Consider the following 16,754-nt stretch of genomic DNA (forward strand, 5'->3'; position numbering starts at 1 on the left):
TTCTGGGAGACAACGTGGTTTTATTATCTGCAAGAGTGGACCTGGCGAAACTGGTCTCTCATGCTCTGAATCCTGCTCGGGTCGGGACCATCTGTCAGCTGTAATTGAGTCACCGGGGTGCAAGACTTGGAGGCTGATAAACAAACTTAAGTCATGAAAATGAAAGCAAGCCACACATAATTGAGGAACTCCAAATGTTTTTTTGAAGATTCAATGAGAAAACTCTGCTGCTCTTTGTGTTCAGGCTGAAGGTGTTTGGTAAATGTTTCGTCTGCTTTCTGGATCCCTGGACACCGCCGTTGATTTTTCTCTTTCTTCAGGTGGTCTGTTAAATTATCCTCTAGAAGTTTCTGTGGTGAACATATTTCAGATAAGTGGTTGATAATATCTCGACTGCGGCTCTGAGAGATTTTAAGTAAACATGGACTAAAGTGTAGAGATGGAGATGTGTCTTGGTGAAGGTGAGGAGAGTTAAGAACGAAAAAAAAACGTTAAACAATCAGTAGTTATTAGCAGTTTATAACGAAAACTTAAATAGATTAGTTTTTAATACCCTGTTTATTAATACAAGTCACATAAGGGAAACTTAAAATATCGGCCACGGGCAGTTTTCATTTGTTTGATGTCTGTGATCTGGAAGTTTTTTCCGCCGCCTTCAAAGTTGCCGTTACCGTCACAACGGCTGCGTTGAATCAAAACAGATGTTTTCAAGGAGTTGTTTGAAGCTGGACATGTTCAGAGATTTCTACCACACCAAAATGGGATCCAAAGGTAACTCCCACTTTGAAGCCAGTGAAAACCAAAACACGATAGAACGTCCGGATCTCAAAGATCGAAGAAACTAAATAAGACATAACATAGAGGATATTGAAATACAAACATTGTAAAAATTATATTTAAAAAACTGTCTTTGTTTTAGTTTAGTTTTTTCATTCTTAATTGAACAACAACACCAAATTCATACACCAACTTCAAATTAATGGGGGTTTTTTTTAACACATAAGCGAGATATTCTTATCCTAATAATTCTAAATTCACTAAAGAAAAGGCATTAAAGTCTGTCCATGAAGGTTCTCATTTATCCATGTTATCCAAGAGGTTCTAAAGTGAGTCAACTGGACTGTGTAGAGTTTCAAGGAAGACGTTTCGTTCCTCATCCGAGCTCGGGTTAAGTAAGTAAGTAAGTCATTTTTATTTGTATAGCACTTTTCCAGAACAGGGTCACAAAGCACTTAAATAATCAAAACAATATTCAAGTATATACTTTAAAGATCAAGATAATACTGAGAACAACACAGGAGTTCCAGAAAATCAAGGAAAAGCCTGAACAAATAGAAACATCCTAAGATGTTTCTTAAAGGAGTCAGTAGATCCATCAAGCGCAAAGAGAGAGGAAGATCGTTCCAAAGCTTAGGAGCAACAGCCTGAAAAGATTTCTCTCCTCTGGTCCTAAACCGTGTGCGAGGAACCATCAGTAGATTCTGACATCACAGACCTCAGAGCCCGAGCTGGGGTGTAAGGCTGGATCAGATCAGTGATGTAAGGAGGAGCCTGACCATGAATAGATCTGAAAGTAAGAACCAGAATTTTAAAGTTGATCCTGAAAGAAACTGGAAGCCAGTGAAGAGTTTTAAGGATCGGAGAAATGTGAGTTCTTCTACTAGAGCGGTCAGAATTCTCGCTGCAGAGTTTTGTATTAACTACAGACGAGACAGATCCTTCTTGTTTAGACATGAAAACAAACCGTTACAATAGTCCAGACGAGAAGAAACAAACGCATGGATTATAAACTCCAGATCATGTTCCGACATCATTTTCCTAAGTTTAGAGATTTTTCTCAGTTGAAGGAAACAGTTTCTGGTCAGTTTTCTGCAGTGTTGTACTAGAGACATGTCTTTATCAAATACAACACCCAGGTTTCTCAGGCTCAGTTTGACAGACTGACCTAAGTCACCCAAGTACTGACTCAACCCTGGAACCTTATCATCAGGAGCAATAACCAGAGTTTAAGTTTTGTCCACATTTAGCTATTTATTTAGTTAGGAGCCGGTATAGGAACAGAAGAAGTTCCTCGTCTTCCTAGAAACTCAACAGAGTCCAGTTGACTCCCTTTCTAACCTCTTGAATTTGCCACAATACTGTTACCATGATGACGCTTTTCAAGTATTTACACGTATTTACAAGTACAATTTTTAGAACGAACTGTTAAAAGCAGACAGAAAAAATGTGTAAAAAAAAACCTCAATCATGTGTAAACTCAAAAAAATGTTTTTTTTATTTAAAGTGTGTCTATTAACCGCAGCTTTAAAATGTTTGATATTTCCCTGACACGGCGACACTTTGCGATCATGGAACCACGATTCAATAGGAATCTCACTTTCATGCTGCTAGGATTGTAGTCCATTGAAAGGTGTGTTTAGATGCTCTTGAAGAGAACGTGTGAGGCAGGTTTGCTTTGCTGTGCTCACTTTGAACAAATTGGCCAGTGAGACCTCTGGCAAAAGAAAAAAAAAAACAACCTTCTTTTGAAGAGACTTTCTTCTCCTCGCTCAGGAGGCATCTTCTCTGTTTGTCGCCATTAGACTGGAAAATCATTCCGCATTCTTTCTCACTCTCTGTTTTTCTTTTTTTTACGCCAGACTCGGTAGATCCTCAAACGCTCGGTGCGAGTCTTGCCTGTCTTTTGATGACCTTGTTTGGGCACTCTGACTAAATCGGCGCCGAAAACACTTCCTTTTTTTGCGATTCCTTCCTCCCCTGAAGGTGGCTGGTTAGCACATAGAGCGTCGGTCCCCCGAGTTCAGCCCAGGTTTAATTCAAAGCTACTGCTCTTATCCCTGCTTTAATGGCCGCTCCATTCTCAGATATTCTCTCTCAAAGGAAATTTGAAATGAGGATCCATAGGGAAGTTTGTGTGAGCGAAGACCTGAAGTGTGTGATTTCCTTCCTCGAACAGTTTCATGTGACAACTCCATTCTTTTTTTTCTTTTTTTTTTTCAAAGAAAAGCCAATCACATAATTGTGAGCCTGGTGCTCCAACACCAGACTCTGCTGGATGGATGCACTCCAAACACACAGGGACACTTCCAGACTGCTCTTGTGATGAGTACTTTTTTTTTTTTCCTCGCTAGTTGGGCTGAGCTGAAAGAGAATGGAAGACAAGCTCGACCCCTCTGGAGACACAACCTTGTTAATCAACACTCTGGCACGGCGCCCCCTGCAAGATCAGAAGTAAAATACATTTGCAGGAAAAAGAAACTGAAAGGATGAACTCAACACTGCGAGCTGCAGCTTTTCTTTTGGGTCTAAAAAAAAAAAAAAAAAAAAAAAAAATCCATCCCGGACCCATGAGGAGTAAATAACCCTGTTCTGATCCTCAGTGATCTGACGCGGTGAAAGCTGCCGTGTGGCGATGTGCTTTTGCAGATGGCGGGCCATTTAGAACACTTCCAGCATATCAATCTCTGCCTTCTTAGTCTGCAGCCTCTGAATATGTATCATTGTAATGTGCCCGTAGGAATCCACTGCGATAATGTATGCCAACAAGGCTTCTGGGGACCCAACTGTTCCGTCAGCTGCTCCTGTCAGAACGGTGGATCCTGCTCGCCAGAAGACGGAACATGTGTGTGTGCACCTGGCTACAGAGGAACCTCTTGCAAGAGAAGTAAGTGCTTTTGATTTTTCTAATAGTGAGACCCATTTCTTTGGTTTTTCTCATCTTGATGCATTTAGGCTTTTGCATCAGAAACTGTAATTACTGTCTAACGGCATAAAAAATATCGATATAAATCAGGACAATTATTCTTACAATACTGTATGAATTTTCAACAGTACTGTCTTTTTTTTAACTTCAAATCATATTTTATTATTTAGCCTGGTTCTTATATGTTTTAAAGTTCAATGAAGCGTCTTAAAAATAAAAATAATTTACAATTAACATGAATTTAATGAATTAATTTTAGAGCTGCAATTAAACTTCTGGCCGCTAGATGGCTAAGTTGTTACGTCCTTCGCAGCTAAAGGAATAAATAAGTAAGTAAGTAAGTAAGTAATATTTATTTATATAGCGCTTTTCGAGACCAGGGTCACAAAGCGCTTAAACAATCAAAACAATACTCAAAAATAAGTACATACTTTAAAGATCAAGATAATAACACGAATTCCGGGCGATGACTGAGGACGAGAAGATACAGTTGACTCCAGCAGCTCTTAAAGCTGATGTTTAGATGTATTTTAGTTTCAAAAACAATAAAAGCAGTTTGTCAGGACAATACTACAAATATATCCTTCAGTATCAGTTGTAATGTATATAATTGTTGTGCCTGAATCGTGATACGCATCATATCATCAGATTATTATCAAAAAACACCTCTATTAATTACCATGTAATAACTGCTTGAATTAAATTTCTATATTGTGTTGTACAAAATGCTTATTTTAACTTCCAGTTGTTTTCCCCTCAGACCACTTGAAAACCCAGCATTCCGACATCTGGGAATAACAAAACATTTAATTAAAACTGTTACATGGGAATACATCTTAACCTAAAATAAAATTTAATTAATTTGTTTTAAAATAAAATGGTATTTCCGGTGATGTTACATTACCTGTGACTCTTGACACGTCAAAAACTTGTTTCAGTCAAGTTTACACAATAAATAAACCTTTTAACTAGTAAAATTAATGAGTATAACACAAGAAGCTCTATTGAAAAAGACAACCAAATAAAATTTTAACTAAAATAAGATAAAAATGATTTCTTACAACAACAAAGTTGACAGTACTTTATTTAAAAACAGAAAACCAATGGGCAGGAAATCCTCCTTCCTTCCAAACCCTGTCAAGGTCAAGGTCAATGTTTCCCGAAGTCCCAAAATTGAATGTGCTTGTGGTATCCCTTGTGTTATCTCTGGGTTAAGGTGAACACAAGGGATACCACAAACACATTGGTTTTCGGGCCTCTGGGTCACCTTGACCCTGAGAAAAAAGGATATGAGGAAATCAAGCAACAACTAAAAAGAAAGATAATTGTTAAAATGAAGTGTTTATTTTGTGTATATTTGTCTGTTGTTGATATGTCATCAACTCTCATGAAGAAAAGTTTTATCTTTTACTAAACTTGTTGAACGTGTTTACAAAACTGAATAATTGATACAAAAGCTAAAAGATGAGTAATTATTATTTCATCAGAATTTTATGGTAAAAAAGCATAAAAAAGGATAATTAAAGTGCTTTAATTTATTTGTTTGTTTGCTTAACATGTTTCATATAAATTATAGTAAACTAAATTAAAAGGCAATTATATTAATGAGAAATAGGGCACACATATTAACTGTAAATATAAACTGAAACAGAAATGAGGGATATTAGAAATAGCTTTTAATGTATTAAGATTTAAATACATTGTTATAATAATTAACTGTAGGTTCATTTAAATGTCAAAAACTTCAACCAGCTATTTTCTGATTTGTCATAAAGAAACCAAGAAACACCACATCTTGACATTGGTCTCACCTATAGAATGGAGGTAAAGAGCTTGAGCCACTTATTTGTCAATCAAAGTTACCTCAGTTCACTCCATTACTTCCCTTCTAAATCAAAGTGTTTTTCCCCCAGAGGGCTCTGAGCGACATACCAACAGTCTGTCTCTCTCTCTTGCGTCCAAACACGTACATCACAGACCTGTCCTTAGCAAGCAGCTCTCTGTGGGAGACGCTCAGACTTCACCCGCCACTCATCAGAGGGCGAGCTCGCGGGGAGCGACGTCCCCTGTATCCGAATGGGGTCTTTGTGAAGTCGCCCTCGAGTGATGAGCTCGCTGATTAGAAGAGAAATCCACGGAGGCGAAACCTCAAGCATCATTTTGAGTTTATATCAAGATGCACACCAACTCATCTCTTAAGTAGAGTTTAGAAAAACACTTTTAGGGTTAAACACAGGGTATTTTGTTTATTTATTTTAGGTGAAATCCCTTTTCCTATATATTTTATCAAAATAATAGAGTTTTTATGACGAATAAAAAGTAGGAAGAAAAGTTAAAATGCTACATAAAATAAATCTAAAATATAGTTATATATTTTCACATTTTCTATATATTTTTTTATTTTATTTTAGGTTGAATCACTTTTATTATATACTTTATAAAAATTATTTTGAGTTTATAGGACAAAGAAAAATGAGGGAAAAAAAAGTTAAGATGATAAATAAAATAAAGCTTGAATATTGAGTAATTGTATATTTTAATATTTTATTTTTTTATTTTTTTACTTAAAGTTAAAGCACTTTTCCTATCCATTTTATCAAAATTATTTTTGATTTCATATGACAAATAAAAAATTTGAAGAAAAAGATAAAATGCTCATTTTGGTATGTAAAAACATTTGAGCAATGTTCTATATGTTTTTTTTTTGTTTATTTAACTAAATAAATGTTCCTATGAGTTTTATTATAATTATAGTTTTATCATAATATAGTAATTGTAGAGTTTATATGCCAAGAAAAAGTAGGAAAAAGAGTTAAAATGCAAAAAAAAAAATCTAAAATGTTGGTAGTTATATATTTTAACATTTTCTATATGTTTTCTTTATCTTAGATTAAAATTAATTTTCCTTTATATTTTACCAAATTTCTTTTTAATTTATATAACGAGAAAAAGTATGGAAAAATGGAAAATGCTTAACAAAATATAGCTAGAGTATTTGTATATAATTATATATTTTAACATTTTCTAAATGTTTTTTTAAATGAGGTTAAAGAACTTTTGCTGTATATTTTGTCAAAATGATGTCAACTGGTAAGAAATGGTCATATTTAGAGTTGAAATAGTGTTTAAAAAATTAAAATAATAACAATTGTATGCTCTTATAGTTTTACGATGATGTCATGAGGGGCCGAATAAATAAAATCAGAGGGCTCAAAGTGGCCCACGGGCCACACTGCGCCAATGATCTCATTCAAACATTTAATGTTGAATCTGTTGCGCAGGACAAAACCTTCCGAGAACCAGACTGAGAGCGATGAGCCACTGACATCCAGATATAATTCAGAAATATTAAATAAATTATTAAACATAACAAATTAATATTTGATTTTTAACATTTTTTCATACAATTATTATACAAACACAGTTTTTTAATGTCCCATAGTTACAAAGAAAAAGTTTGATGTCCTCGCTTGACCACAAAGGAACAGTAAAAAAAAGTTTTCCTCAACTGATCTGAGGTCACATTAACGACTTAAAGGTCAGAGATTCTGGAGATATATGGAGCCTATAACCCTCTGAATGGCCATAAAATGTAAAAAAAAAAAAAAAAAAACACAAATGATTTTTCCGATGTCGAATCCTGAATACATTTTAGTACAACCTTGAGGATGTAATTGCTGATGAGCAGTAGATCAGGTACTTCCTGTAGCGAATGTTTCATTTATATAACCCTCTGAATGCTCTCGCTCCCTTCAATGAAATCTTCATTATTAACTCACAGGTGCATTTTCCTGACAGTTATAGACAACGAGACCGCTGTGAAGGCTGAACATTAAAAGCAGCTCTCGCCTCCTCTCATGCCGGAGTCGCATTAAAGTGTGTCTTTCCATGTTTCCTCTCTCCCTCCGCCATGTCTCCCCGGCTTTGTTGCTTTAATTCATCCTTCCCTTTTTCCTTCCCCTCCCTTGATCACTCGTGTCAAGCCTCCCTTTCATTAATATCCCTCTTGTTAACGGGGGGGTTTCTCTCTCTTCTTCTTCGCGACATGCTCCAGTCTGCTCTCAGGGGTTCTACGGGCACCGCTGCAGCCAGTCGTGCCCACAGTGTGTGCACAGCACCGGGCCTTGTCACCACATCACCGGCCACTGCGAGTGTCTGTCAGGCTACACCGGCTCGCTGTGCAACCAAGGCGAGTATCCCTGCGTGTCCGTCTGACAGTTGCATACCAGTGTGCCATGAATATTGGAGGGACCTCTGCAAGAGTGTCAAAACATGATTGGGATATACTGAACTTCTGGGGAAGTATGGGAGTATATCAGTCATTAGAATACCCTTTTTTAATTTTTCCTATTAAAATAATTAGGTTTTGAAGCATTTCATATTTATACTGTACTGTGTCTTCGTTTCATACTTCAAATCATATTTTTATTTTTTAGCCTAGTTCTTTTATGGTTCAATAAAGTAAAATAATACAATTTAATTTTTATTTAATTTTTATAATTAACATGAATTTATAGAATTCATTTTAGTGTTGCAATTAAACTTCTGGCCGCTAGATGGCATCAGTTGTTACCTCCTTTGAACAATTACACGAGTTCCCGGGCGATGACTGAGGATGAGAGGATACAGTTGACTCCAGCAGCTCGTAAAGCTAATGTTTAGATGTATTTTGGTTTCAAAAACAATGAAAGCAGTTAGGATTTCGTCAGGACAATACTGCAAATATATCCTTCAGTATCAGTTGTATTTTTTAAATAATTGAGTTACATATTTTCTATAATAAAAGGTAAAAAAATATATTTAAATTACAAAATAAGAATGTTTTCAATTTGTTTTTTACATATTGTAATTCCCATAATTCAAAAATAACTTCTAAATTCAATATATTTTAATCTGTAGCCTTTTAAATTCAATAAATAAAAAGGTTCTTATATCAATCAATATATCTTGTATGGAAATATATCAACGTTGTTATTGAATGGTAGAATTTAACAATTCAAACGCAGAAATCTTGATGTTTCTTTCTGTTAAGATTGTTACGTTTTTATATTAAAAGGTTGTGCTAGTTTATTTTAAGTAATTACAACATTTTAATATTTTTTAAAATGAATGCATTTTCTTTTTTTGGACTCTAACTACAATAATTCAAAAATAACTTCTGTAATTTGTAGCCTTTTAAATTACATTTGAAAATGTTAAGTAAGTAAATAATTATTTCTATAGCGCCTTTCATAGGCCAGGGATACAGGGTCACGGGGCACTTAAACTACAAAATAATACAGGGTTAAAAATAAATACTTTAAAAGGCAAAGATAAAACAGTGACAAACATAGCAGTCAAAAGTTTCACCAGATATACTGTCGCCTTAATAACTTATATTATAATAACCCAAAATTACATCTAAATTGTCAGATGGTTTATGTTTGCATGACTGTGACTTCAGTATTGAAGTATATCTGTGACATTGGAATATAGTTTATTTTAACAGTTCAAATATTGAAATTTTCATTATAGTTTTTTTTATTAATTTGTTTACGTCTTTTAGCATTTAATTGTTTAAAAAAAAAGTTCAATTCGATCATTTCTATATCAATAGGTCAAGCTAGTATGTTTTAAAAAATTCGAAAATTTTCAAAATGAATTAAAAACATTTTTGCACATAGAGTTTGTTGTTATTATTCTAATAATTCAAAAATAACTCTAAATTTAATCTAAACTAATCTTTAGCCTTTTAAATTGAATATAAAAATGTACTTAATAATAGTGCCACCAAAATTTGAATTATATAACATTATTAACAAAACATTAAAAGGTTGAGCTAGTATGTTTTAAATAATTAAATAACAAAAATGGAATATTTTCAAAGTTAATTATTTTTTTATTCGGTTTAATTTAATTCTGTGACCTAGAAATATGTTTAACATAAGATACGAAACAGAAATTATAGATTTATACAAACACTGTCAATAACAGTATAAATTAGGTCAAATCTAGGATGGATAAAAAAACTTTTTTTTCTTGCCTCTTGTAAGATTGAGTTTGACACCCATGGACTAAAATCGGGACAATGTTTCTTGAGAACAAATAAGGTGTGTTTTCTTTTAAACACGATTCTACCGTCAAACATGGTGTCAACGTTGTTTTTGGGGTCGTTTCACTGCTTCTGGCCGAAAATGTCTTGACTGTGTGAATGTCTTCATAATATCTGATGGTTTTCAAGGAATTCTATGGAGAAATGACAAGCCTGGAGTCAGAAAGTTACATTTCCATCACATCTTCCAGCAGGACAGTCACACAAAAAGAAATGGTTTAGAAGAAATGCAGCCCCTGAAATGTGACTCCAGATTTTGTAGATGATAGAACAGCATTTGAGACATGACACTCTTCAGATCTGAACAACCTGGAGCAGTTTGTGGAGAGAAGATTGGTCAAAATCCCAGTAGAAACTTGAAAGAAACTCAGTGGTGGTTACGCGTGAATACGAAAACGTTTGGATTCACTTTTTGCGAGACGTGTTTGATTTGTTTTCGCTTAATAGAGACTTTGCCAATATTTCTGGGCAAGACTATAAATAAAGTTTTATTTAGGTGCTACACAAAAAGAGAAAACTACATTTGCACTAAAAATGTGTTAAACAACATACTCTAGTCGATACAAAATGTTAAGTACATGTACTTAAAAAAGGGATGCGATGTCATTGATGACATTTTTGGTAAGGTTTCAGCATCACAGAAGACTTATTTCTGACTGTAAAAATGAAAGGTTCATCTTCAGGAAGACCACGATAACCGGGTCATTGACTCGGACAGAGGAGGAGAGACAGTTTGCTGATGTTCAGGATACATTTTCTTGAAGAATTCTGTCTTTTGGCAGCTCGATCCAAGTCCGTCCCATCGCTTCACATTAGGGAGCTCTCATGTGTTAATCCAGCTTTGCTCAAGTCGAGTGCTTTGTCGAGCGCTTATATTTGCTCACGGTGCTAATGTGGGTTTCCTTTGGGCTCCGGTGTTTCCTCTCACACTCCGAAAACAGTCCGACCGTTTATTTAGCGATTGCAAAAGACAGAGGTGGTAGATTTTTGGTTTTGCTTTCACTGGAACTTGAAAAATTACCAACTCTATCAAATGAGGGGATGAAGGGATAGTTCATGTGATTAGTCTGACACTTCCACCTCTACAGTGGATTAACAACACTCTGACACTTTCACTTACAATAACGTAAAGTCACTTTGTTTAGTTTATTTTATTTTATTTATATTTTTATTTTGTTTATACTGTCGTTATATTCAGTTACTGTTTTGATATGTAATGCTATCGTCCTCTTCTGTGTGCTTTTTGGTTTTTCTCTATTCCTTCTGTGCTACTGGAAAACAGAAATTTCCCTCAGAGTGTCATCTCAAAGGGATCAATAAAGTGCAGTCTAAGTCTAAGTCTAAGTCTCATTAATAAGTTAAACATAAATATATATCACAGTTATTTAAATTCACTCATTTTCTTCTAACCTTCATGTTGACTAAGGATTGGGATTATTTTAAACTGCTCCCTTAAAATGGTGGCAGTAATCTTACTCCATAGACGTCTGCCATGATGTGACATAATAATCTCTATTTATACAGCGCCTTTCTAGACCAGGGTCACAAAGCGCTTTGACAGCCATTCACACATACTGATGGGAGTAGGCTGCACAGATGCGCCAAGTCTGCCATCAGGGTAAAGTGTCTTGCTCAGGGACACAATGACACAAACTTGTCTGGGATAGAACCTGCAACCTTTTGGACTGCAGGCAACCACTCTACCATCTGAGCTATGACGCCCCGCGTCATTAATCCCACCCGTGATGACGCAATGACGTAGTGTGTGCCCCGGCTCAGACGGCGAAGTGTCAAGAAAGTGTTTGGAAACAAGTCACCCACCAGAAAATGCTCATATATAAGACGCTCCGGATTATAAGGCGCACTTTCGTTTTTTGAGAAATTTAAAGGCTTTCAAGTGCGCCTTATATTGCGGAAAATACGGTATTTAAGATTGTTTGTAGCAGAAACATTAAGGCTAACATGCTACACAGACAGGAAACATTTTATGTAAATATCACAAGTGTTTCCTGTGTATATATATATATATATATATATATTTAAAAATGTTTTCAAGTTTGTCTTTTTGGACAAAGATGAAGACCACAATTACTTGTGCGCTAGACACTGATTTTAAAAATTGACTTTCATTTTTGCCTTTAACTCTAAAAAGAAGCGGATTTCTTTGAAATAAAATTTCATAAAATAAATGACTATTTTTCGATATGATTTTGAGTAGAAAAGTTGTGAATTTTGACTTATCGCTTTAAATATAAAGTATACAGCTTTAAGACGCATCAAAGTACCATTGTTCAATTTATTGTCTTATTTTAAAAATGTTAGAAGAACACTTAACAAACAAAGGTCAAACTAAAAAGTAGTTCAGGAATTATGTAGTTACAATGTGCAGCAGTTTTTGAGTCACTAATTGTAGTCTTACTTCCTGCCTGCGTCATATCTTTAGTGCTGTTAAAGTATAGACTATTAACCAGTGATAGACTCAGCATGTACTTTTCTAGTGTCCCTACAGGTGGAAAAATGAAGTCTAGATTGAGAAGAATTGACATCAGTATGTGAACTGCAGTTCCGAGGCCATATTTCAATGCATGTGACGTGAAAAACATTCTCATTTTATTCTTTGTGGATTTTATTTAATATGGTTGTGCTAAGAGCCCCCCGATAAACGACCGAACACTGTAACTGTTTTTACACCAACATGTTTTAACTTTATTTTTATCGTCCTTCCTTTCACTAGAAATTGAGCAACATTCACACAACTCGCACAACTCAAAGTAGTATAATAGACGTATAATAATGGTAATAACCATAATAAAGTTCAATTAATTCAGCTACTTGTATGAAGTTAAAATACAATAACTAGATGTGGTGCATAATGAGTAATGCATCAAATGTTCCTCAGTTTGGCAGTTCTATATGGAAGTAGATCAGTGACATTACAATATAGAATTAAAGATGTTTTACTGAAATATTGTTGGGTTTTTAAAGCATTTTTGTTTTGTTGAATTCAATAGTTTCTATATTGAAAGTTTTAATTTGTTTTTATAGAATAATTTTGTTAAATAATTAGTAAATTAAAAAGTTGTACTTGTTATGGCTTTAAGCAAATATAAGTAAATGATCTGATTAACTTTTTAACAGATAGAATAAGACATCCTTATTAAAAAAAATGAAAACATAAATGAACTAAATGTAGGTTTGTTCTATTCTAAGCCTTTTAAATTTAACAAAAAATGTTGGCACTATTATACCGTTTTAAATTGAATTTTTTCTTTTTTACTATTATTATTATTGAAATAAGAATACCAAACTATATGTACAAAAATCGTTTCATTCATTTTGATAATATTCCTTTTTTTAAATCCATGATTGATTAGGGTGTCCGGAGTCTTTCATTATAGCCTCCTGACACAGCGCTGAGGTAAACCGAAGAAGTTTGTAGCTGTAGAGGAATTCAAAAGCTGCTCCGCTGATGTCCTCCGATCCAAAATCCTTTCTTTCCTTCTCATCGATGCGGAGGTTATTTTCTCTGCACTCCAGGTGTTCCACTTCCTGTCTAAACCCCGGCTCATGGTTGTTATTGATGCGCCCCACCGCTGTAGGACGTAAGGATGTTTCTCATTCCCTTTCATGATTCTGAGGAATGTCTCGGAATGAAAGTTTAATTGGTTATTTGAAGAAAGAGGGAAAAGGAGAGAAGAAAAAAAAAGAAAAAAAGGAGTCCTTCCTAATTTGAGTGCAGCGTAATTAATGATGAACACGCGTCGTGGCCCGAGAGACGGAGGCGTCGACAACATGCACGTTTTCCGCCTCTTGTTGAACTCCATCAGCGGCGTTACTGGAACTGTGTCCAGCGCCGAAAAAGTCCCGGCTTAATGAAGCTCTCCCGGTGTGTTGAGGCTTGAATCCCCTGAAACGGCGGTGTGGGGGAGCATGTCTCGCGGCCCTAATGACAGCCCGCTTGAAGGAGCATGAAAGAGCTCTCCAGAAGAGGGGGAAGCCTGTTGAAATGTAATCATTAAAATCATGAAAATGAGTCCTCTCTTTCTTAGCCAGCTTCCCAATCTGATACTTTTCTAACGTCGGACTATTCCCTTTTATACCGACTTCTTTGATGTGCGAAGCCCCGTCCTGGCGGTCAGAGACACCTTGCTGGAGTTAGTCCCGGGGAGCGACGAGTAAACACAATGGAGGTTTCATTGAAAATTACATTTCTTATTAAAAGTCAGCAGGGGAGTAGTGAAATATTAATTTCATTAAAAATGCACACGGACCACTGTGTACACGGTCTATTTTAATACTGTGGCGCTTCACTCATCTCTCTCTCTGGTGAGCGAAAATGGAGCAGTTTTGCCACTCGGGGCTGTGATTGACTCCTCCTTTTGTCTAAATAGATCACTTGATGTCCACTCGCTAAAGACGAGAAAAGTCCGCACGAGAAATCTGCTTGTACAGACTTTTATCAAAATGGAGTTGCAGTTAAAGGCACTGTCATCGTGATGGTTTTTGATTCTGTGATCATGTTTCGGCTTTTTTTTTTAGTCACCCAAGAGTAGTGCTGTAGCTACACACCCATCTCACCACACCATTCCATTCGATACATTCTGATGGACTTGCATAATGTCCGTAACAATTTTAGGGGACCCTGAATTTGAGTTACATATTGTGATTGTTTCACTCTCTTTTGTTTGAATTAATAGAAATTAAAGGACAAATATGCGCAAACATCTTTTTTTATAAGAAGCTGTAGTGAATCGTCGGAGGAGGACGATGAGGACTGCTACCATCTAGAGGCCGAAAGTCTAATTATAACTCCAAAATGAACAAACGCTTTGAATATTTGCATGTTAATTCTTTGTTGTTTTTTTTTTATTATTATTTAATATAAATAAACCAAGAAAAGATCTATGTTATATATTTATTTTTTTTAAATGAAGGACAAATAATGAATAAAATATATATATACAGTATATACATTGAATTGTTTTTATATATATATATATATTGATATATATATATTTCTGTGTATCAATTTTTTTATGAAACCCATACCCATGAGTTATTTTGGGTTCAAAGTCCTTTGGTAAAGTAATATATTAGTACTTGCGTGAATGATCTTTTTTCCATCTTTCTTTAAAAAAAAAAAAAACATAGACTCTTTTTTGGTCGATAATTGTTATTAGTGTGGTGGACAAGTTCCGCCTAAGCGAGGAAACTAAAACACATTTTTTGGCCATAATTTGTAACAAAAAAATCCCCAATTTTCTGAAAAGAAGGGAAACAAAATAAATAGCCATGAATTTAAAAAGAACGATAAAAAAAAACGTCACTACATTTTTATCCGTTCACTGTTATTCTCATATTGAAGAGGTTGCAAGGGGCTGGAGCCTATAATAGTTAGCAAGAAATGGGCCCAAACACAAACTTATATACAGTCACTAACTTGTGTATAGTTTAGTATCATCAGTTTACCTATGGGTGTTTCAAGACTGTTGGAAGGCTGGAGTATATACTGTATTTAAATGGATATCAAAACCATAAAATAAATATAAGCCTCAAATTCTGCTTCTTAATTTATCTCGATAGTGACTGTAGTTTGAAAAATTCATAGTCGCAGCCTGGAACTACGTAATGAGAAGACCTGTGGTCATTTACGCTTGGGTTTGAGATGTTTTAACTAAGTTGCTGAAAGTCCTCTTCACACTCTGGTTAGAGCTAAATAATGAAATACAAAATCTAAAAGTTTAGATGGAAAGTGCTAAATATAAACCCTATCCAGTCATTTTTACAGTTTTTTTAATTTTTAATTTTTAATTCAGGAGACATCTACACCATCAAACTCTCAATTTCTGGCCTGATAGCGCCACCATTGGATCTTATAGACCCTGAGAAGGCAGGATTTAATTTTTGGTTTCTTACCTCCAGTGCTATTCTGATTTTACACTAACTTTAGACCATCCATAAGATTCATCTGGACCACTTGGATTTCATGGGCATCATCAAGTTACTTATGGCGTCTATTGGCTGTCCCACCATCTTTTTGCCTTTATCCGAGATTGGGTTTATTCCCACTTTTTCGTGGATAATTTCTAGGCATTCATGGGCTAAGCGGGACACAGTCTTTCCAACATGTCCTGGATCAGAGCCTGAGTATACTGACGTTTCGATATTACTTCAGAACACCTTCAAAAAGAGGCGTCCACGAAGAAACTTGAAAGAGTTGCTTAAACCTCAACAAACCTAAAAGTCTAACTTCTAATCCTCGGAAGTTTAAAGTGAAAACTGTTAAATTCAAAAAATGAAAATTCATAATCAGAGTCCTACTTCCTGTTACAGAAAGTTTGGTAGATATACATTTGGTTTGGCCTGGTACTTACATTAAAGTGACATTAAAACTTCATATCATTTTCTACTCACCCACATGTCGACTAATGGATTATTTTCAGAGTAATCTGTTCCTTTTAAGAGTTATGGGCACAAATGTTTGTGCATTTTAATGTAGCGACTGGAGCTCAGTTTTCTTCATCTTCATCCATAAAGACACTTAGAAAAATCCTCCATACTGCATGTAAATAGCGTGTGCGCATCTACACTCCATGAGGAAGAACTTATCTCACCCTCTCCAGCACACACTGAGGGCATTGAGGAGCTCCATCAGTGATAGGATGCTCCATCCCAGGTGTTTGAGGGAGAGGTACCGCAGGTCCTTCCTCCCTGCTGCCATCAGACTCCACAACAAGAACACACCAAGATAATTATTTACAGTAACTGCACCTTTCTTGTTATTTTTGTAAATATGATTGTGTATATATAATATAGTGCAGATTTATTTTCTATTCTATTTAGATTTTCTTTTTCTTTTTATTATTTTATTTCTGGGTATTTTTATTTTGTTTTGGTATATTGCTCTTGCTGTTGTTAAACCGAATTTCCCCTCGCGGGACAAATAAAGGTTTCTGATTC

General features: G+C 35.2%; 1 protein-coding gene across 4 annotated transcripts in view; it reads left to right on the forward strand.

The window, feature by feature from the left end:
- megf11 (multiple EGF-like-domains 11) overlaps positions 1-16,754 on the forward strand; it is a 128,691-nt gene that overhangs the window by 90,975 nt on the left and 20,962 nt on the right. For all 4 annotated transcript variants that reach the window (XM_087796635.1, XM_087796636.1, XM_087796637.1 and 1 more), the window contains 2 exons: positions 3,518-3,664; positions 7,758-7,892. In XM_087796635.1, coding sequence (XP_087652761.1) covers positions 3,518-3,664; positions 7,758-7,892 — 282 coding nt within the window. The remainder of the gene's footprint in view (positions 1-3,517; positions 3,665-7,757; positions 7,893-16,754) is intronic.

Source organism: Callionymus lyra, chromosome 8, assembly GCF_982586985.1.
Source record: "Callionymus lyra chromosome 8, fCalLyr1.hap1.1, whole genome shotgun sequence".
Taxonomy (NCBI): Eukaryota; Metazoa; Chordata; class Actinopteri; order Syngnathiformes; family Callionymidae; genus Callionymus; species Callionymus lyra.